This window comes from Gymnodraco acuticeps, unplaced genomic scaffold (genome assembly GCF_902827175.1).
Source record: "Gymnodraco acuticeps unplaced genomic scaffold, fGymAcu1.1, whole genome shotgun sequence".
Taxonomy (NCBI): domain Eukaryota; kingdom Metazoa; phylum Chordata; class Actinopteri; order Perciformes; family Bathydraconidae; genus Gymnodraco; species Gymnodraco acuticeps.
The window spans coordinates 224,413-248,316 of record NW_022992055.1 but is presented as its reverse complement, the minus strand read 5'-3'; the positions used below and the strand labels follow the sequence as shown (position 1 = coordinate 248,316).

At 39.6% G+C, this 23,904-nt stretch overlaps 1 protein-coding gene across 1 annotated transcript; it reads left to right on the top strand.

The window, feature by feature from the left end:
• The first annotated feature begins 3,936 nt into the window (after positions 1-3,936).
• LOC117537006 lies at positions 3,937-5,671 on the top strand. The gene is made up of 3 exons (XM_034202160.1): positions 3,937-4,225; positions 4,314-4,510; positions 4,705-5,671. Exons 1-3 carry the CDS (start codon positions 3,937-3,939, stop codon positions 5,578-5,580), a joined length of 1,362 nt encoding a protein of 453 aa, XP_034058051.1. The 3' UTR covers positions 5,581-5,671.
• Positions 5,672-23,904: the final 18,233 nt, after the last annotated feature.

Genomic DNA, 23,904 nt, shown 5'->3' with positions numbered 1-23,904 from the left:
TGTCAATCACCATTCTCTTATATCATGTGTCCCGGTAATACACATGTATTTCATACATCATGTCTCTCCTGATTGAAATATATTTTAGCCACAACTACACCCAGTAAGTAAAGTGTTCAGTGGTCACCTCAATAAAAAGGCAGGAGTTAAAGAAGAATGATAGTACAGCAGAGTTGACAGTGAAAAGCTCTTTGCTCACTCTTTGAAACATTAATTTCATACCCAGAAAGTTCTGGGACCCAGTACAGTCATAATGCAGGGTAACATATTCTGGGGAGCAGTTAAATATAACTTTTTACATTTTCAAATGTATTACCTTCAACTTTTTCTCTCCACAATGGTAGTGTTTCAGTATCCTCATTGTAATATACATCGGAAAGTTTGTTTGACACCAGAGGATAGCTGCCAGACATGGATATTATAGAAAGCCAGTACTTGAAAAACATTTCCTTTGAATGTAAAAGAGTGCATCATCGTCCAATATCAACATTCATGTCCATATGTTTGAGTAAACCAAGCAGCAGTACAGTGTAACAGAAATGGCAAAGAGTGTAGATCGATGACCACTTGATGCTGGCTAAAAACCCAACTTTAGGGCAAAAATGAACAGCCGCCGTTTCCTACTTTGAGCTTCAGAGTGGTTCTTCAGAAACATATGAGTGACATCATGAAGACCATGTCCATATTTCATGCACTCTATAAAATAACCATATAACTGAAATGGTAACCAAAACACCATAAAGGTTTCATGGCTTTTGTGTCACAATTATTTGTATTATATACTGTAGGTTTACATGAATCGCATATTGTACATGGACTCAAAACGAGTTTAAATATACAATCAGAATCAGAAACGGTTTTATTACCAGGTAGGTTCAGACGTACGAGGAATTTGACCAGGTGTCATGGTGCATACATACAAATAAAACTTTTTTTTAGCGAACTATATTAAGAACACTGTAACACAAATATACTACGATAGCAATACAATAAAGCAGTAATTTACATTGAAATATAATGCAATCAATTATATAATATAAAATATGTGCAGTAAGCAATATTGTCAACATTGTCTGCATTAATGTAATGCATAGAGTCTATGATGTGGCTGAGGTAAAGTGTCAGTAATCATTCCCAACCATTCATACAGAAGCAGAGGCTTCCATGCAAGGTGCCACATATTCAGGGAGACCAACGTTCACACACACCGTTGGCCATCTGCAGCAATTTAGGGTCAAGTATCTTGCCCTATTAGACATTGACTTGTTGAGTGTAGGGGCTGGGGTGCGAGCCACCTCCCTTCTGATTGGTAGACGGCCACTCAACCTACCAAGCCAGGGTCTTAAAGCCCCTCAGATTTAGTTTGTTAACTGTTGCGCCTACTCCACCTTCCAATAATAAGCTGGTGCCTTTATTATATCAGGGGTGTCAAACAAAATGTCATTGCGGGCCACATTAGCATTATGGTTGCACTGAAAGGGCCGGTTGTAACTTTAAGACTATATAAATAAATATATATAAATATATAGTATATATTAAACAATGTATTATATTACATTATTGGCTCTGCATTTGATTATTATCAGTTCTGGTAATAACTTCTATTCGACAATTACCCCAATTGTATTGTATATTATATTCTTTTCGATCTCTCGCGGGCCACATAAAATGAGGTTGCAGGCCGGATTTGGCCCGCAGGCCTTGAGTTTGACACCCCTGGTCTACATCATCTGTCATTGTGCTCTGGACCCATCTACTGTATGCAACACCTGATCCCAATTTAGTCAAATTATACAAATTATATTAGGTTTATTCAACAACAGATGGTGTTTCCAGCATTTGATGCATGGGAGGTTAATGCACCCCAATGTGCAGGGGGCCCAAGAAACCAGTAGGAGTGTCAAGTGAAGTGACAAGGGCTGTGTCTGAAATCATTCCTTATTTAAAATGAAGTGCTCTACATTTACAGTCTACCTTTTTTCTTCTTCTTTTTCAGATCTGTTAAGGTAGGATTCTTACATCTGTCAGATTATATTTAATACCATATATGTACCCAGTTGACATATTATCTTTTGAGTCTTTGATATTAATAATAAATAATATAGACTATTTTTCTGCCCGGTGCTGTGGTTGGTTGGCTCTCTAAAAAGAGAAAGTGTCATCCATCATTTAGTTAGAGACTTAACAGAGTTGGCAGTACCCTCTTTCTTTCCTTTAAAGAAATATATTTGATCAGAGATGGATATCAATGCATTTGACTATAGTGTGAGCACAAGGAAAGTCCACATTGTTACTCTATATCATTAATCTTTTGTCTCATTACATCACTTACACACAAGGTCATTTAGGGTGAAGGCGCCTTTCGGGGCCCCATCCTTCTCCTTCTGTCTCTCTCACACACACAAATCTGTCAAACCCCTGTGGTGGCTGCAGGCCTGGGGGGCAAAGACAGTGACATACTGCTGACAGCCCCAGGATGATAAATGTGTCCCCACAGATGTAAACTAATGCCCCATACTGCTTTAACACCGGTCCACACCATGAAACAAGGCTCTGGAGTTTACGTTGTCAATCCTCTATGGAAGACTGTGTAACTCACCTTCAATGCTAGAGCTACAACAGTCACTATACTTACAGACAAGAGACTATCAAGGGACAATCCTTTAAAGGCCCCCTATTATTCTGTTTTTCATTACATTATTATAGGTCTCAGATATATACAAATATGTCTCTTTAGTGTTTGGCTGGAAATACCAAACAGATCATTGCAGCATTACCCATAATCCAGTGGCGAGCCGTCAGGGCCCTCTAGGCCCTCTCTGAGGGCCTAAGATATTCTAAAAAATAATATTTAAAAACATTTAAAAAATATATTATTTTTTTTAAATATATATTTTTTAAATATTATTTTTGTTATATTTTTACCGAAAAAACTTGATTTAATTGTATTTAAAATAAAATTTCCAAAGAAATAAATCCTTCGAATCTGCCTGTTCAGTTTCTGTTTGAATGTGAAGGGTTACATGAAAAAAGCTCGTCTGGCCCTCTATGCGATTCACAGAGGGCCCGCTATAGTAAAACAACGAGAGAGTAATGTCAAGTGACAGAACAATTGACCAATCATATCTTCCCTCTAAATGGGAGGGCTTTATTATCGCGGACTTTATGACAAGTTCCGCCCGCTGCGCTGCCAAGTTTATGCATGTGATATATCAACGGGTCAAGCTAGGCGGAATTAGCATACGTTCATTCACGATGGCTCACGTTAGTGATAGTAATGACATCGTTGCGAAACTACTAACCGAGTCTTTTTCAAGAATGAGTTACACGGATAAATTGGAGTTAATTACCAAAGGGCGACCAACACCACAGCTTAATTTGGTTCAAAAAACCAAACGGTTCGAGAGGCATTTTAATATCGGCAATTACGCCAGATACAACTGGATGACCGGATCAACCAGGGAACACAAGCTGTACTGCTGGGATTACTTGCTTTTTGGAGCGGACAGTGGGTCATGGGCCAGAGATGGATATTCTGATTTAGGAAGTTTATCCAAATCAGCACATCGCCATCAGAATGCTTCAGGTCACCTCAGAGCTACTATTCGGCTTAAAACATTTGGGGACACCAGGATAGAGCTCCAGCTGGATGAGCAACAACGCCGGGGTGTCATCCTTCATAATGAAAAGGTGAAGAGGAACCGAGGAATTTTGAAACGCCTGATAAATTGTGTGGTGTACTTGGGCAAGCAGGAGTTGCCGTTCCGAGGTCACGATGAGAGTGTAACTTCATCAAACAAGGGGACTTACATAGAGTTGCTGGATTTAGTGGCAGAATATGACAGCGACCTGCACACACACCTCGCCACATCAACAGTATTTACCGGCACATCTTCAAGGATTCAGAATGACCTGATCAGCGCTGTCGCTAGTGTAATGACGGATAGCATGAAAGAGGAGCTGAGGAAGGCACCTTTTGTTGCGGTCATGTTGGATGAAACGACAGACATTAGCAACGTGGCGCAGATGTCATATGTGCTTCGATATGTCACTGACGATGGGATAAAAGAGCGTTTCTTCAAGTACGAAGATGTGACAGAGGACAAACGAGCAGAGGCCATAGCTACACGGCTGCTGGAGTTCCTGAGGGAGAGTGGCTGTATTGACAAAGTGGTCGCAGCAGTGCTACGATGGAGCAGCTGTTATGGCCTCTGGATTGAATGGGGTGCAAGCGAAAGTTAAGGAAACAATTCCACAGGCCCTTTTCATTCACTGCTATGCTCACATCTTAAATCTCGTCTTGTCAAATGGAGCTTCCAAGATAAGAGAGTGTAAGGTCTTCTTCTCCCACCTCTCTGGCTTGGCCACCTTTTTCAGCCGCTCAGCAAAGCGCACCAAGCTACTGGATGATATTTGCCAGCATAGGCTTCCACGGGCAGCTCCTACTCGCTGGTGCTTTCATTCTTGCTTGGTGTGCACAGTGGCAGATAAGACCAGGGAATTGAGAGAGGTAAGATAATAATAACAATGAACGTAATGGAAATATTAACAATAATAAAGAAATGATTTAGTGTTGGAAACTACCCACTCATAAAAACATGAAGGTAAAGAACTATGCTAGTATTACATTAAATGAAAAGCTAATCTTAGTGTTTACTGGAGGTCTATAAGTTGTTTTTTCTAAACTAAGCATTACTCTCGTAGGTGTTCGAGCACATCGTAGACCATCACACAGAGTTTGATGACGAAACTGTTCATTGCTCTGATGGATACATCACCCTCCTTACCAGCTTCGATTTCAGCTTTTGGTTGAAAACCTTCCACGCTATCTTCTCCTACTCGGATGTTGTTTTTGAAATACTTCAGAACAAAGGTTTTGATATGCAGTTCTGCCTGGCCAGAGTGGATCAGCTACAGCGACAAATTGAACAGGAGAAGGGGAACTTTGACAGCGTCTACGATGAAACCCAGGCTTTGGTTGGCCCTCCGCGCGGCCGTGGAGCTCAAGGAGACGTTCGTGCACGGTACAGGGAGCTCCACTGCAGCGTAATTGACAGCCTGCTAACCCAGATTTCCAACCGCTTCAGTGACCACAAAAAGCTGGAATTCCTGGCCCTTCTGGACCCGCAACAGTTCGGGTATTACTGTAACTATTTCCCAACTGCTGCCTTGAACAGTTTGATGGAGAGCTATGGCGGATATTTCGACCAGCCTCGACTGCACACGGAACTCGCCGTGATGTACGGCATGTCTGACATTTTGGGGAAAAGCCCAGCCGACATTCATCAGTTTCTCCTCAAAAAAGGACTGAGTGAAAGCATGAAACAGGTGTACACCCTCTCATGCATCATCCTGACAATACCTGTGTCCACTGCCTCTGTGGAGAGGTCCTTCTCTGCGCTGAAGCGCATAAAAAGCTACTCGAGGTCCACGACTGGGCAAGTCCGACTGTCAGACTTGGCCTTAATTTCGATCGAGAAGGAATTGCTGATTGCTTTAAAAGCAAAGGATCAGCTGCATGACGACGCCATCAAGTTCTTCATCCAAAAAGACAGGAGGATGGACTTTGTGTTTAGGTGATTTGATCATCAAAGGTAAGTCAAAGTGATTTTCAATGTGGGCCGCCGTGCCGACTTAATTCATTTGTAATTGTTACTTGGCTGTGGGTGTCCTGTCATGATAGGTGTTTATATAAATGGTGTTGTTTTGTGTGGTAGAGGGTCGCTGTCATTGATGCGTTTTGCACCCCGGGCCGCTGTTTTGATATTCCGCTGAAGTATACTATAGGCTGTGACGTAAAAACGTTTTCTTTTTTTTTTCGAGGGTAGAGGGGGGTGGGGTCAGAGGGCCTAGGTAGAAAAGTCACGGCTCGCCACTGCCATAATCCCCTCTGTTTCAGCCCTGTTTCAAAAGTGCTGATTCTCTGTCTGTTACTTTAGATGAGAATAAGGAGCCACTCCCCACGCCCCTCTGAGAGAGATTGGTTAAAAAAACAAAACAATGGTGCTCTAGGAGGAGATTCAGGTGATAAGGGGGGGGGGGGTTACCTTGGTTGCTGATTGACTAATAGTTACACAAGCCAAACAAACGTTATGACATCATAAAGTGGCCAAAATCTGATCAGATCATTTTCAGACAGGTTTTTATAGAAATGGATCAGGACAAAAAGAGAGAGAATCTTTTTTCCTGAAACTTTCAGAATCTCTTTACACGGAGGAAAGTATACATGTTTATTTATAAAAGACATGGAAGGTGGATTTTGCACAATAGGTGACCTTTAACTTACCACACGGTGTTGCCTTAAATCTTCAACAAAGATGAGGAGAATCTATGCTCCCACCTGTCGCTGTTGATTTTAAAGGCTACTGTAAGATGTTATGTAACTTATGTACTTCAACGGAATGGTCCATGTTTGGTTCTCTAAACATCCAGCTTTAATGTAAATCTGCCATCTCAGTTCCTAATCATTCTGTGTTGGGGTTTCTACACATTCTGTTAAGCCTCTTTAAAAATAAATTGCCTACTCTAGGGTTAGTGTTTGGGATGCACGATATTGGTTTTTTGAAACCGATACCAAAACCGATAACTTCCTGCTTCTCAAGACCGATACCGATAACCGATAATAATATAATATATATTAAATGTACCTGTAGTTTTTGCACACCTGGTGGTAAAAAAAAGACTAGTAGTGAGCAAATGACATGAGCATTACTACTATGAACAAAACAAAGCCAAGAACAGTTTTGACTCTCGTCAAGCGCCATCATTTCTATGATGAAGTTAGAGATCGTTTTAGTCCTGGGGTCGTCTCTGGCAAACTTCTTGCCTTTTTCAAAAGCCTCGTCGATAGGTAAAAGCCCCGGTGCCTTTGCAGCTGGCTTTGGATTCGCCGCTAGTTTAGCAGCGCAGGCGTCTTCGTACGCTTTTAACACACCATCGTAGCGATGGCGATGTTTCAGGTGACTAATCAGGTTGGAAGTATTATAGCTCGTTGCCTTTTTCCCTCCTCGTGGAACTTCTGCATTTGTTAATACAAATAGCAAGCGAACTATCTAACTCTGAAACTTTGAAATAGTCCCATACTACCGGCGACGTGTTTGTTTACTGTCCTGGTTTCACGGCCGCACATCATTTACGTCACAGCCAGGCATGAGTTAGGGAGCGCTGGATTTGTGAAGAACTCCCCTCTTCCTAAACCACTAATACCACAGTACTGGCAAAACGGGAGGAGCCGAGTGAAAAACAAGCGCCCCTCATCCCAATCCACCCACACCGCAGTATTTCTTTCTTTTTTTTACCCAAAAAATATATTGTATATTATCGGGGCTATTAATACTGTTATCGGGTTTATCGGGATGACGTCATAATTCCTAATATCGAACCGATAATTATCGGGCCGATAATTATCGTGCACCACTAGATACAATAGGTCTTCACTCAAACAAAGCATGAACCAATAGAACACCTATGTATACTCCCACTTAGATTGGATGCAATAGAGTGGTGCAGGGATGACGTATTTACCCGGAAATAAACTGTGCATGTTTCCCTCGACAAAAAAGCAATGGGATTTCTCCATAGGATTTTGGAAAATAGCTCGAAATAAGGTCTGTGGAAAACGAACCTGTTTGATAAATGCACGTTTTGTTCAGCCGGATGATCTCCACATGTCTCACACTTTTATCATTTTGTTATCATAAATCTAATCACCAGAAGCAAAATGCTAACGCTATGCTATAAACGAACTACAGCAGGGTCGCACGACTTCAACGTCACGCCAACTTAAGATCGATATTCAAAAATACAGATTCTAAATTGTACAAGTTGAAGCGTTTGTTTTAACAGTTTGCAGGAGCCAGGTATTTGCTTTCAAGCAGAACAGGGCAAACAAATTTAGAGGAGTGATTACGTGTTCGGAGTAATGACGTACAATTTCCTCGACAGCTTCTGTAGTCCTATTCAGCCTGTTAACAACCATAGTTTTCTCAGACACGTAAACTCTTCAAAAATCACCAGTGGGGTCACTGCTGGTGTATTTAATGTCGATGAACAAAACGTGATCCGTCTCTTAAATTTGTGTCAAACACAGACATTATTTCGAGCTATTTTCCAAAAAAGAAATCCCATTGACTCTGAGACGAGGGCACCGGTAGTGGTAAAATGCTGACTCACTTCCGGGTTTTAGGACTCGTTGTCATGTCCACGAAACTTATAGTGAAAGTTTATTCTTTATGTTAGTTTTGTCATGTCCCTTTGTCCTGTGCTTTATGTTTATTCCCTTAATTAATTCTCCCTCTCATTTCAGGCCTCCACGCTCCCCGCCCCCTTCTGTCTCCTGCGTCCCTGATTGTTTCCACCTGTGTCCCCTTTACCTGTGTATATATTGCGTTAGCTCCCTCCTGTTCATTGTCAGTTCGTTGTCTCTCTATGACCTACGTTCCTGTTTACCTCACGGACTTCTCACGGATCTATGTTATTGATCACTGTTCTAGTTTTCCTCGAAAGAGTGTTTTTGTTTTCCTTGTTTTCATTACTGTGCAAATCCCAGTAAAGTCTTTATTTTGAAACACTATCCGAGTCTGAGTTTGAGTCGTGCAATTGAGTTCATGCCTCAGAGTTCACCCCCTGACACTCGTCACCGCACCACTCTATTGGATCATCATTTTGATATCATAGACACTCAACAGCCAAGATTGTCAGAATATTTTGGCTATAGTTTCTGCAGTGTGTTCAAGTGCAATAAAATGTTAACTCTTTAAATTATAAAAACGTTTACTCAAGGATCAATTTTAGGACCACTACTTTTTTATTGTGTTGGTCTTTGCTGCCCTATTTAAAAACTGCCTGTCTGGCATGTCTTGTAAAAACATTAAAACACAAAGAACAGTGGTTCAACTGTCCAAAACAAAACAACTTTGATAAAATATTTCACATTTATGACCAAAGAAGAGCTTTAATGTAAAATACTTGAAGCTGGTTCATTATAATGGGTACTCAATAATTATGTACACAAACAGTTAAAAGAGAGAATAAAAACAACCTAATATTATGTAATTGATGTCAACAGTCAAACGTAATATATATAGGTCACTTTCAAGTTACTGTCTGCCGCCTGAGTTTGAGTTGTGAGGCTTTATAAATATTCCAAACAAAGGAGCTGATTATCACTTAAAAGGCTCAACCAAAAGTGAACAAAATAAAATGTGACTTCAAATGACAAGAATTACCAATACATGCGAATAGTTCTGCATCTTCTGATGAAAAATTCTCTTTGCTTTGTTTTCCACCAAAACTAATAATATCCCTAAACATTAGACTCAAAGACTTTCCTCTCATCAAAAGACGAGAAACAGAAGTGGAATTTCTTTTAAAATTCTTAGGAGTTTTGTGTGTCTGTCACTGCTCAAGGATTTAATAAATGATTAATGTTCCTTCCATCAATATTTATTGATCATTGAAAGCCTTTGATGAGGCTCCCATACGAAGGCTGATAAAAGTTTAATCCTCCAATCAAAACTGAGTCCTATTTTCTCTTAAAAAAAGGGAGGGAAATGTCCCATTATCTTCTGCTGGAGAACAAACAACCTCCCCACAACACACACATGCAAATAATCTCGCACAGAAAACCACATTTCAAAATCATTTAAATAATTTACTCAGCTAAGTGGAGATAATAGGTAAATATGTTAACTATAGATATCACCATGAAACCTCCTCAGTCATTTGCTTACATCCAGGAAATTCTTTTTTGTAGTACAAGTTTTCTATAACAGTACACTGAAAAAACTGAAACGTTGACTTTAGTTAAATGTATTACAGTATAACAACAGATTTCACAGAACTGTATTAGGTTAGTCCAGGGGCCTGCAACCTTTTTGACCAAAAGAGCAATTTTGCCTCGTTTTCCACCAATTGTCTTTGTCTGGAGCCGCAAAACACATTTGATAGCTTGATAGCTTATAAAGTTGTATATATTGTTACATACATCATAGACAAAAACAACAGTTTTTTTTCATTTATTATGTATTACATTATAGAGAACTGTTTATCTCTAATAATTAACAAAGAACTCTTATAAGGAAAAAAAAAAAAAAACACAGGCCAACTTTAAAATAAATCAACACAGCACTTGGGGAGTCCTCTAGAGTCTATACATTTGAAGACAATGAATATAATTCAAATGGCCCCACTTTGAAATAAATCAAACTTATAGCTGCACCCTAAAAGAGTTAACTGATTGAGGTATGACTGAAGATCGTCAGCTGTCTTCCTCTTCCGTGTTTTTCCTCCAATACGTAAAGCACTCCTTTGAGAACTTCTCTCTACATATCAAACATACCGGTAAACCAGCATCGTTTGCTGTGAAAGCACATACCTCTAACCATGCAGAATTAAACCCTCTGTGTTCCTCCGATACTTTTATTTTCTTTGATTTATCCATAGTTCTCTCATCGAGCCGGGGGTCAGGTTATTCGCCTGCAAGAAAAGGCGCTGGTGCGGGACCGTAGCAGGATGTGACGCATATTTTAGTTGACCTAATTAAAAGCGTTTTTTAAAATTGTTTTTATGTTTCACAGTATCACCTCAAAATACAAGATACGAAACATTTTCAACCGTGCAAGAAAATATAAATAGTCCTACAAATGTTTTTATTTGATTTCCTTCTTATTTTGTCTAAGCTCAAGGGAGCAAGAGTAGAGGGCTTAAAGAGCCGCATGCGGCTCGAGAGCCGCGGGTTGCCGACCCCTGGGTTAGTTGAAGGCAATACCATTAAGTTTAAATAATGAATATTTGGTTTAACTTAATAGTATTGCTTTCAACCTAATACAGTTATGTGAAATGTGTTGACATAATCCATTTAATTAAAGTCAATGTTTCAGTGTATGTTTAATATGAAAATTAGGCATTGTTGTAATTATTTGCATTTCCAGAACAGATGAACAGATCAGAAAACAGGAAAAGCCGGTTTAATGTTATTTTCTCATTTTGTCAACGTATTAGAGTTAAAGGTCTTTACAGAAGCCATTTTGGGTTAGGGTTAGGGTTATCAATCCATAATCAGAAAAACACAATACTCCATGTTTTTAGGAATACATCTCGTATAAATCAGGCTGTTGATGATCTTAAAAAACAAAACGAAATACCTTCATACTATAGAAATGGAAATGGTGTTGTATTTAAGTGCTGCTGAAGTGGATATTTCTGTTTTTATAAGCCATACCCTTGAATTAGATTGAAACAAATAAACTAAAAGATGTCAACATTAAACTTTTTATAGTTTATTACTTGTATTAGTTTTCTTATATATTATATTAAACAAGCATATGAGGCACAATGAATGCTTGCTTCATTTGAATACAGGATACATAAATAGTGTGGTAAAATAAATACCTTAATGTTTGAACGATTTCCTTCTCAGAAAGAAGCAAAAATGACTATTTGGAAAACTGCACATTTTGATTCATTTGTTAAATCATAATTTCCCTTTTTAGCAAGAAAAGCAATGGTTGTTAGGATTGGGTTAACTTTCTGATATGTAATAGAAGAGTAAGAATGAAAACTGGTTCTGTCTCCAGGTTGTCAAGAGTTCAAGGTACAGTAAATGTATGATCTGAATACAGCTCAGATGTGTTTCGTAATATACACCAGGGGTCTTAATCATTTATCAGACAATAATCTAAATGAGAAAGTCAGCCTCTTGTTCTGGGAACCAAGCCATGAACACATTTAGCAAATTATGAAATTAGTAGGGGGAGCTTTGTGCTGAAGTGAGCTGTGGACTACATTGCAAACCCATGAACCTTCCACTCTAACATTTATCAAGCAGATAGAGAAATCAATTTCAAATACTTAAAAAAGGACGGCCAATGTCCACATATCTGTCTTACCGTTTACTATACAGTGCTAAATGAATTGAATTGAATTGCCCTGAATTGTAGGAAATATACTTTTCACCTTCCTTTTCCCAAGTAAAAATGATGCACAGCTTCCGAGCTTGACTTTAACAACACACTTAATGCTTTGTTGTGTTTGTATACTTCAATTGACTTGTTATGAAGAGTTAACAGACTGTAAAATGAAATAGCCTACGAAGTGTTCTCAAGGTGATTCATTACCCCCTGACCGAGTGAGCACGGTAATGTGCATCATGCTTAACTCGCTCTCTAAGGGAGCTTGACTCTTTACACATAAACACAGGCTCGGGGAACACATCTTGCCACCTACAGTTGCTTTCTCGATTGAATTTGCATATGCCCTTGAGACTGCCTCCACACTTTGTTAATATTCTCCTAGCCATTAAGAGCGTTATTGCATTCACAAAATCTCTTTCTCTCCCCAGGTCTCTCTCTTCATCCCCCCATCCCACTCCTCCTTGTTCAAATAGGTGGTAATAACTCCCTGTTCTGCATGGAGTAGCTATTTTAGTCCTCGGAGAGAAACCTTGCTCTTGTGTGTTTTGGTTCATTGTATACAGATTGCATACAGGTGAAGTATTCCCATCTCTAATAACTTGTTTCTGCTGTCGTGGTGGCCTTGTTGGGGATCGTTTCCAATGAGATTAGAAACACGGTCAGCTTTACTTAAGGCTGACGTCAACCCCACTTACTTATTAGTCCGGCAGGGTTAAAAGTGTCTGACAGACACGGCAAGCAAGTATAGCAGAGGAAGTAATAACGAGGACAGGGCGGAGGAGGCGATCATAATTGACGACCCTTGCTTTTCTGAGCGTTATTCTCTCTCCTCTTGCTCCTTCTGCGCCTCTTCACTCTTGCCCTCCCTCCAGAACAGCCAAGTCAGCACTTTGAGACTGCAACTCTGAAATGAGGCCACAAGTTTAGCACACAAACAAGCACTCCCTCTATCTATCTATCTCTCTCTTTACCCACTAAGGCTGACTTCTGGGAACAAGCGGAACCGAGACTCGAGTCAAATCCTTACTTAGTGGGAATTGCACTTCAGCAAAATTCTCAAATAGCTTAAACAAAGGGGCAAAGAGATGAAAATGGATGGAGTGAGAGGAGTGTGGGTGTGAAAGCTTGCTGCTAAGGAGTTTCTTAAAGTTACAGATGACGTTGGTGAGTTGCATAATTCATCGGCCAATAAACAATACTCCTGACAATTTCTACTGATGCAAATCAACCAAGAATAACAATCAATATATACATAATACACTTATTTTATAAAGCACTTTTCTAAGTACTCAAAAACGCTTTAAAGAAGCATACAAACAAAAATACGAGAACATTTAAAAGAGAATATGACATCCTGATATGTCGGCTTTTAGTAAAGTTGTGAACTAACAATGTCTGTAGACTTTTAACCCTAACCCTAGAAAAAGTCTTGGGATCAGACTTTTTATTCTATAAACACATCAGTAAGACTTTATGTTGTGCAAAAACTCTTTTAAAGTTCAAGTAACAGGAGCCAAAACCTCCAGTGTAATTGCCATTTAGTGTGCAAACTGCCACTATAGTACTTCAGGTTTATCTCTACTGATATGAATAAAAATGATCATTGTTGAAAAAATGGCAAAAAATTACAATGCGCAAATTCCTTTATGTCTATCAAATTTCTACCATTGTGTTTGTATCCACAGCATAGCTAAATACACATTTTCCAAGTTGCAGTAATACCTGCTTGTGTAACCCCATGTGTAATCCAATCTTTAAGCAATATACTTAAGAGTTTATTTTAGTAAAGCTTCATACACCTAAACCGGATTCACTCCCACTATATTTCTCTTTATACATGTGTGCAACCTACGGAGCCCTAGGGGACAACAACAACAATTGGTTGGAAACAAAAAATAGTTTTGCGAGATGTCGCAAAACCCCTTTGCGAGATCTCGCAAAACTTTTGCGAGACCTCGCAATACTAAAACTTTTTTTGCAAAACTTTTCATTTAGCTCAATGTACTTCAGTCAGTTCGGCAACACCGTAACCGCAACCGTAAAATGTCAAAGTAATTTAAAATAGTTTGAAATAAAAAAGCCTGAAAATATATTTAAAAGCATATTTATTCAAAATAAGTGTTGTACTGTAACAACAACATAACCATTGATGTGTTAAGAGATAGGAAGTTATTGAATTTAAAAAAAAAATTGAGTATATATTTTCGGCGTTGCAGTTTGTAGACGGTCCCTAAGCACTCCTCCTCAAGCTGCAGATTGTGACCAATTCTTGATGTTTAGCTCGGATGACGGCGCGTATCGAACTGTTCTGATAAAAACGACTCGTTGTCTATCTTGCTATGATTGTAAAGTCATGTTGTTTGTATTTTTACAACGTTATGTTCAGGAGTTATTGATCCGCGAAATTCGAATCTGTCAATAACTCAGCTCAAGGTATGCTTTGCGACGTGCATGTCCCCTCGCTCTCTGAGTGTTCTCTTGAGGTGTCTTTCACTTATGTGAAACCTGTTCCTATTGCCAAGCACTGATGTTATATCTTTATATTTTAGGCAAAGCTCAAAGTAAAAATCGATGAACCGCTCCATTGTTGTGGTTTCTGTGTTGCCGAACTGACTGAAGTACATTGAGCTAAATGAAAAGCATTGAGAGATCTCGCAAAGGTTTTGCGAGATCTCTCAAAGGCGAGAAACATTTTTCATTTTTTTCAACCAATTTTTCTTCTCCATGTCCCCTAAAGGGCTCTGTAGAAACCATCTTTATAATATTTATGTTTTAAAAAAAACGACATCACAATTGGTCGATATAATGAAACCAAGAGGTTGAATTAGGCTGCTGAATGGTAAGGTAACATAATCACTTATATTTCAACGAAAACACGTATTCGTCTTGTTGACTTTCTTAATTTCAGTTTATATTGAAATCCCGGCTTCCTCCAAATTGCCGTAGTTGTCGCTGTCGATCTGTCTCCTCCCGTCTCTTTCCCTCAGCCTCACAGTGCGACTCAGTGTTGACAGAGGATGCTTTGAGACAGACAGACGGGGAATGAGATAAAGATCAGATGTGATGAAAGCCGATTGAGCCAACAGCAAACTCATTTAACAACCAGTGCAAACACTTCTGGGAAGACCTCCTTTTATCGATGTTTCAAGGAGTTTAATGAGATACAAATGCCCAAACTAAAAGACTCAAAAGTGCAATTATTTCCTAAAAGCACAAGATTAAACCCGAGTCCATTGGCAATGTTTTGTCTGATTAATTCAATCTACATTATATTAAAACATTAAGAGGCTCAGAGGATCACACTTTTGTGCCAAGAGGAATAACTTGAATGTGTTATAGGTAGTCTTGTTTATGGTTGTGCCCTTGTTTGTGTTTTGTTTGATGTCTTTAGGCTTTTAATTAAAAAAGATTCCATCAGGTGTCCATCATCACCTTGGCTGTCATCTAAAATTGGATTCAGACACTCCAGCAGAATTTTAAACTGACTATACTGTGTTATAGCAATACACATTAAATCTCCTCTACTTTAATGTTAACTTCTTAAGCCAATAAGGAACATTACACAACGCAAAACTAATAATGTAATCAAATATGTTCATTTCAATTGAATTCCAGCTGGATAAAATACAACACTATTATTTATTCACATGATGTTGAAACTATTGATCATTAAATGTTAAGGTTGCTTGGGTTACATCTGCATCTACTAGATTGACAGAAACTGAACATGAAGTAACTATTTAAATGTATCCTCTTCGTGTAAATCCATTACATTTAGCTATCTTATTCAACCATTCATTAAATACTTTTAGTCCTTTTAGTCTTTTTACTCTAACCCCAAAGTTATTCGGACAGTAATACATCCTACCTATCTTCGTTGGCTGTTATTTCTCTTATAACTTTTAACTAACCATTTAAACTGTCTGTACATTCCTTTTAGCCAAGTACTTTAGCTCTCCATTAGCTAACTGTTTGGACGGTTTTATCGCTATTTGGTAACATTATTTCCTTCTCTACTTGTTTCACTCTCTATATTGTCCGAATGTAATATTCAATTATAAGAACCGTTTCAACATGCAGTAGACTTAAACAAAAAAATGATAAACCCTCTGACCCAGGAATATATAAACACAAAAACATGTACACAAGACAAAAAACAAATCTTTGTCATATGAATAGAGCTACAATCTTATCTCAATAAGAACTGTGCTGCGTGTCTGCTTGGGAATCACTGTCCTTAAGTGCCGTCAGCATTGATCTTCACAGCTTTCCATGGGAACTCAATTATTGATAAATAATAGTTCAATTGTAATTCAACCGACAAAGAGAAAAGTAGAGACATTATTCAGCTGCTACTGATGTAACCAGCTCAGATTGTTCACCCATACTCTTCAAAGATATGAACAATTGAACATCAAAACATTTCTTGCTTGCTGTCCTGTTTCTCTAGCAACAAGAAAAGCAGGTTGTTTTTGGCATCAACATCACTTTCAGGTACAAACAGCCTCACCATCTTTGTTGTGAAGTTGATCAAGCATTTCACTTTGTCCATGAGGCCATTATGGCTCCTTATTTTCTGATGTGCCTCCTCAGCCTTTTTACTGTGTGTTTTAACTGCAGCACGGAAGACGAAGAACAAACAAACAGTCTTGTTTTCTTGCCAGATGATAAGACACACACACACACACACACACACACACACACACACACACACACACACACACACACACACACACACACACACACACACACACACACACACACACACACACACACACACACGGTCAGAACAGGGGTTTCTGCACCAGTGAGTGGTTGCAGTGAGCAGAGACATGATGTGTGTGAAAAATGTTTGTTCTGTAAAGCAGAAACACATTTGGGACACTGCGTGAGTGTGTGTTATGTGTGTGTTTATCTCAGAGAGCGAGAGACTCCAACATTGACAAACAGAGAGTGTGTGTGAGTTATCATGCTGACAATGTTACACCTGTTTATTTGTTAGTCCTCTAGAGTCCAGACCTTTGTATAGCGTTCCCTTCTTTCTTTTTATGTGTTTATCGTGCTCTTTACCTTTATGTCAAATCAAGTTTTTGCTCAATGTTGAGCCTTTTGGTCAATTCCTCATCACCCCCTAAAGAGGTCATCAGGCCTTTGCTGTTTCCCCCGAAATGCAGTATCTTAAGAGAGGCTTCTCAATACTCAAATGTCCCCTCCTCGACTCCTCGGTCCTCGGTCCTCCGGAAGTGACCCGGAAATGAATTTCAGCGCGCCATGTTGAAGGACATCTCATTTCTCTAAATGCACACCGAGGACCGAGCATCGAGCGTCGAGGAGGCTCTCTGGAGGAGCTCTAACCGAGGATACACTGATGGTTCCTCCACGGCTCCTCCGCGGAGGCATTTCCGGGAACGGTGGAGGCGTGACGCACGGCCGGACTTATCTCAGCCAATGACAGCTATGCATGCATCCCCTGGATATTATTTTAGAAACTGCTTTCATCGCGTCACGATGTTTCCAGAGAGAACAGCTGTGAGGTCCATGCAGAAAGCAGAGCAGTGTGTATAATATATATCACTCAGTATAACAGGCCTACTCTCTTTATTTGCTTTAGTTTATAACTACAAACAAAGAGTCGATATTTTGCTCAGACCATTTAGTGCTTCACATAATAAAATACACAACGGCTGTAGCCTGATTATGCTTTACGAGCTGTAGGTGTGTGTGGTAGGCTACATGTGGTAGGCTAAATGAGGTGTGTGTGTGGTACAGTGTGACAAACACAAACACACACACACACACACACACACACACACACACACACACACACACACACACACACACACACACACACACACACACACACACACACACACACACACACACCACACACACGCGAGCTTCCCCCAGACCAGTAATCCAAACCAAAATATCTTCCCTTCGTAGTATAAATTCCACGGGTGGAGCTGTCAATTCTTCCTGGTCCTCCGGACCGCCTGGAAATCTCTTACCGGTAGTAAGGACCGGGTAGGACCGGCACACTTTCAACACTGGGTCTGTGTTGTACAGTGCGTAGATGCGGCGGACAGACGGGTCTCAGTTGGTTTGGTGTCCTCTGCTTACTTTTAATACTTGTAAATACAACTTTTGGTCCCCCGTAATTTCAATTTCCCATTTCAGCGACCAAAGAGAGGGGGGGGGGGGGGGGGGGATATATCCAGTCTCTGATTGTGTTACGTTATTATGCGAGTGCTCTCATACTTTAGATTGTATATATTTATATAAATATATTTGTGTGTGTGTGTCCGCATCTGTAGCCTGTTATTGTCTCATTATACCGCACTCTCAATGAATTCAAAGTAAATATGTGGGGGAACAATGTTCAGCTGATCTAACAGAGATTATAAAATACAGCGCTATGACAAAACACTCGACAGCTGATGCAGCTGTTGCCACGTAATAATGAACGGACGTCGCTTTAATATGACCGCTCAGAGGAGAGGAGTTCTCATTTCTTTAAACGTCTGCTGCTTCCCCTCCTCTCTCATCGGTTCCCCTCCTCGGTCCTCCGCTCGCATCTCCTGTGGGCGGGTCTAAGTCTCGAGGAGGGGAGTCGAGGAGGGGAAATGTAAGAATTGAGAAGCCTCTATACAGACGCAGTGCTTCTCAAAGTGAGGTCCGCGGACCACTGGTGGTCCGTGAGTACCCCCTAGTGGTCCGTGAGTATATTGGTAACATTTCACATTTGAAATAAATAAATGTATTTAAGTTTTTCGCACTCTCGCGGGAATATCTCCGCAATGGAACAAGCTTAAGTTTCACTTTCGATTGCATGATCTAGCCCAGATAAGCACCTTCACCACACATGTTGCCACTTGTTTGTACAATTTTCAGGCGATTTGTAAAAAACGATGTGTTTTTGGATATTTGTGGAGTTAGGTGGTCCGCGAGTGTTTTTGTATTGGTTAAGTGGTCCTTGGTATGAAAAAGTTTTAGACACACTGTTATAGAGGAAGTCTTGTCTATTAAATAATTTGCTCGAAGTATAACAGACAGGCTTTTTAATAAATTCTTCCAGAATCGTTGTTGTTATTGCCTTTCTTCAATCCATTCTCACTTTATCGTGCCATTTGTAGTGTTTCATTATCTGTAAGGTATTTAATATCTCTGCAGTGACACATTTGTTGTAAGTAAAACACTATTTGTAAAAAGAGTTACAGTAAGGTATATTTGGACATTTCAATTTTATTGTGTGTTAAACTCCTCCACTGAAATGTGTCCTTAGTCCTTTTCATAGCTTATAACACCTCACATTAGTTTCTGCAACAACACATTATAAAAGGCAATTTAGTTTGCAATTTTCTTGCTCTAGCTTGAAATGTCATTGAAGGAATTCAATATTTTACTTTGCTTCCACATACAGTATAACACTGACTGAATAAGAGCTTCTGCAAAAACCTGAAATATGAATGTAGAATAAAATGCAAAAAAGTAAAAAAAAGGCAACTCTTCCGTTTCACTTCCCAAATTGACTCAATAGATGCTTCCCTCTGCTGATTAAGTGTTACATCACCAAATTAAGTAAAGTTGGTCCCCTCCTCTTCTCTCTGTACACAAACTCGCTGGGATCAGTCATTAGCCCGCATGGTTTTTCATACCACTGCTACGCTGACGACACCCAACTAATTCTGTCCTTTCCCCGCTCAGAGACCCAGGTCGTCGCACGCATCTCTGCTTGTCTAGCTGACATCTCTCAGTGGATGTCTGCTCATCACCTCAAGCTCAACCTTGACAAGACTGAGCTGCTTTTCCTTCCGGGAAAAGATTGTCCCACTCTTGACCTAACAATCAACATCGGCACCTCAAGCCAGTTGAGTAGCACTTGAAATGTTTTAGCTCTATGAAACCTGATGTACTTATATGATTCTGTTTTCTTCAAGTTTGTATTTTGTTGGTCGAATGCACTTATTGTAAGTCGCTTTGGATAAAAGCGTCAGCTAAATGCAATGTAATGTAAAGTGTGCTCTTAACACAACCCCATTTGGTTTTTGCTTGAAGAGAAAAATAGAAAACACAAACATATTTGTCATGTTATTAGTGGCTGCACTGATGTCCTGTTCGGATGTCACAACAACTTTCTACAGATCTAATAGGACTTTCTCATGCAATGAAAAAGCAGTAAAGCTGTACAGTAGTAGTCAGCCAACGAGCAGAAAACAGTTGGATTCATTCTGGCATTCATCTGTGCACAATTATTCTAGTTGTAGAGTTCATAAGAACAAACAAATGAAAAATGTCAGTTTGAAGTCAATTGTGTTGATGGATTATGGACAGTGGGTTAGCTTTGCTCATATTGCATGGTTCATACTGTATAGCTTTGAAATCAAGATGTAGTACCTTTGTCCCCATTGCTGTCTTTATTTTACAGTTTGCAAACAGATATAGTACTTTATTTTTAAATAAGTAATTTGTCATTATCTCGGCAGTTAACTTTGTCTATTGTGAAGTCTTCCATAATGAATTGTCATGTTGTCATAGCTACACTGTAGCTATGACAATGAAAATCTTAAGTCACAGGCTCCTCCAACAGTGCACCACAATAAACAGATACAATAGTACAAGTAAATACAATACAATTGAATAAAATATAATATAATAGAAACAGAATATGATAGAAACTGTGCAGAATAGTCTATACAGTATTTGGAATATTGGTATGTATGATATATGTGAGTTGCAAACAGATGAATGTTATGTTAATGTTACAGTATAGGTTTATTGCATCTTGTTTGTAGTCCTTTGTATACTTCTGCAACATAGTGACATCATACTTAACACTCGCGCTTCTATTGGCTAGCACTCAAACACATTGTACGTGATATAGGCTAAATGGCGGGACAACTCTAAGCAGTTGACCAATCACAACAATCAGAGCAGACTGGGCTCTGGTTTCAGACAGAGGGTGAAAAGAGGTGCTGCAGCACAGGCAGCATGAGCAAAATAAAGAGCTTTTTGAATATTAAAGCATGGAGACATGTCACAGTAGAGACACTACATACTAATATGAAACCTGAAATTCGCATAATAGGGTCCCGGCTGGGATGGGATCAGTATTCCAGGAAATAAATCCTTAATAGGAATCTTAAACCCTTTTATCAGCTGTTTGAATACATTACAGTAAATGATCTAAATAGATCTATTAACCACAACACACAAGTATTTGATGTTGCAGCTCTTAATGCTAACATGTAGCGTGAGCATTCTGACAGGCAGCAAAATATTTATCCATTCCCTTACATGTTTGCGTTTGTTGGTGTCGTTGTATGACACTGAGGTTATTTTTCTATCACAGATGTAATTTCTACTCTTAGGAGAACATCAAACTACAGTCACCTTCTCGGTTGGCATTTATATACTTACAAGAGTTTTCTACGTGTATGATTCCAGGTTTTACCAGTAGGAAAGTGTACTTAACACAAGTGCTTATTATGGATTACTCTTACTGTTACAGGATGTGTATTTTGTAAATTGTGTAACTTTTAATTTTTTATTATTATATCATAACTTTTATTTATTTTACTTTAATACTTTTGAATGCATGTAACATGTAACATTAGGCTGTCTGTGGCTCTTTTGCTGCTGTAACAACGTACATTTCCCCTCTGTGGGACTAATAAAGGTATTCTGATTCTGATTCTTAAAAAGGCAGGCATATTATTTCATATGATTCTCTGCCATAGAAGACAAAATTAATGAATGAGTTTCTTCCATGAAAATGACATTACCTGACCCCCTTCCACTCAGAGTGATCCTGAGCTCCAGGGCTATTGACTGCACTTTCAATTGCTTTAATCCACCAGCGGGCTCATGAATTAGAGAAGGGACAGACGTGTCTGAGAGAAGAGTGAGTTTGGCAGAATGTTTAAATCTTGAACCTTTGAAGCCAACTGAATCGCAAACGGAACAGCTGTATCTATCCTCGTTCGCTGGAGGCAGCAATCCATTCCTCTTCATCAGGCAGCAGGGTGGAATGTTTTCCCCCCGATGGGTTTTTGGTTCAAGTCAAGTCCCATGAGAGCAAACATCTGCTCCTCTGAAGGGTCCTTGAGCAAGACACTGCACCCCTACCAGCTTCATGGATGGATGCTGTTGTGCAGCATGAGCAACTCAGTGCAAAGAGATCAATATGATATCATCATTATTCAGGTTCATGTCCCTGCTGTGGCCTTTGCCCTATCACAAAATGACTGAGGTTATGCATCTGTTACTAGAGGTGTTGGACTTTCAAGAGGCTATCAAATGCAGCTGTTGTCTGTAGGCAGTGGCTCTTTAATCTCCATCCGTAAATCATATTATTCGACTGTGTTCCTTAATTTCCTTCTCAGGGCTAAATGCCGACAGTATGTTCACAACACTTGAAAGCATTTGGTTAACAGCGAATAACATAAAAGACCACATGTTATTTTATGTAGCAACATGTGGTATGTTTTCAAGCAAGTTAGCTTTTGTTGCAATGAACTGTTCTCTTTGATGAATTTTAAAACTGTGCCTTTAAGGTAAAAAAAAGGTAGAATCAATACTGAGAACTTGGCAAACTAGTGTGAATAGATAACAAAGTGTATTTGAATTCCCTGGACATTGCTTTTCTGGCAAAGCAAGTTGTTTTGACTGGAAGTGTGGACTAAATGGTTCAGTAGGTTTCGGTCCAGGATTCGTTATCAATAAGAATACAGCTGCATGAAGCAGAATGAAATGCAACAACCATTAAGTATTATCAATTGGCTGCAACCCCCAAAAAACGTGAACTGTATTCAGGTATGAGGAGTTGGATGGTGGAAAAAGCAGGGGTGTGGTACAGCATTTTGAGCAGTAGATGGCACTTTGTGTCACTGTTTCTTTCGAGAGGAGAAGGAAACACTGCAGTGGGGAAAGAGTAATAGTGCTTTAGAGTGGTTGGCAAAAAAGCCCTCTTACTCTAAGTCCCAAGTGCAGCAGAAATACTGGCATGGTCAGAATCAAAGGGCTTCTTCAAGGTCGGCTGTCCAACCAGACTGATTGATACTAAATGAAAAAGCAAGTATGTGTTTGTGTGTGTGTGAGGGAGGGAGAGAGAGAAAAAGAAACAGAGCGATCTAGACAGACAAACTGGCAAGCCAAGCGGCAAACTGCCCATCAGCCAAATGCACAGACTGACACATCAACAGCAGGCCATCCAGTTCGAGAGAGACCGAGTCAACCTGACACCAGATAGACAGAGACAAGGAGAAACACTGCAGTACAGCAGGATGGATAAAGCTTCTGGACATCTTCAGGGTTACTGATGGAAATCTTACGAAACACACGTGTGCCACTTTTCTCAAGTGTCTTGATACCTGATACCTTTATCTGGGACAAATCTGCATAAAGATAATGATTTTTTGGTTGTAGTTACCAACTAAATTAGAATTATGACCTGGTGTTTTACCTTTTCCAGGTCATTGTTCTGCCTTTGTGGTCCACTCTTGTTTTTTGCAGTATCACGCAAGAATCATGGGACTACACAGAAATCCATTTCAAGGAAAGCCGGTTATCGGCCAATCAGAGTTTACAGTAATAGCATGCTATGGTTGTGGTTTATGTGTGTGTGAGGCGACACAGAGAGGATTCACTCTCACACTGCGTAGATGCAATAGCATCAGTTCAGCTGCATCAGTCTTTTCAAAACTGCAGAGTATTTCTCCATCGAACGTAGAACAAAGAAACTCACTGATGGCATTTCTCGATCTAGCCAATGTATTTGCTTTCCATCAAAAGGCTTTGACAAAAGTTGAATTGAAAGACGGTCCAACAGTTTCCAATGAAGGTTTCTCGTAACGAGTTGGTGGAGACCAAAATAGAGCGAAAATGACAGTAAATATTAGAATTACAATTCATTAATCAAGGGACCTGAAACACTACTCCAAATGAATGCTCATGTGCTCTGTGACTGATGTATAGACTCGTTGCTACAGCATTC

What these genes read in the sequence shown, in the direction of transcription:
- LOC117537006 (XM_034202160.1), top strand. Translation starts at nt 3,937, where the DNA reads ATGACGGATAGCATGAAAGAGGAGCTGAGGAAGGCACCTTTTGTTGCG. An exon ending in TGGCCTCTGGATTGAATGGG is followed by an intron (nt 4,226 to 4,313) that starts GTGCAAGCGAAA and finishes TGTCAAATGGAG; the next exon opens with CTTCCAAGATAAGAGAGTGT. An exon ending in AGACCAGGGAATTGAGAGAG is followed by an intron (nt 4,511 to 4,704) that starts GTAAGATAATAA and finishes TTACTCTCGTAG; the next exon opens with GTGTTCGAGCACATCGTAGA.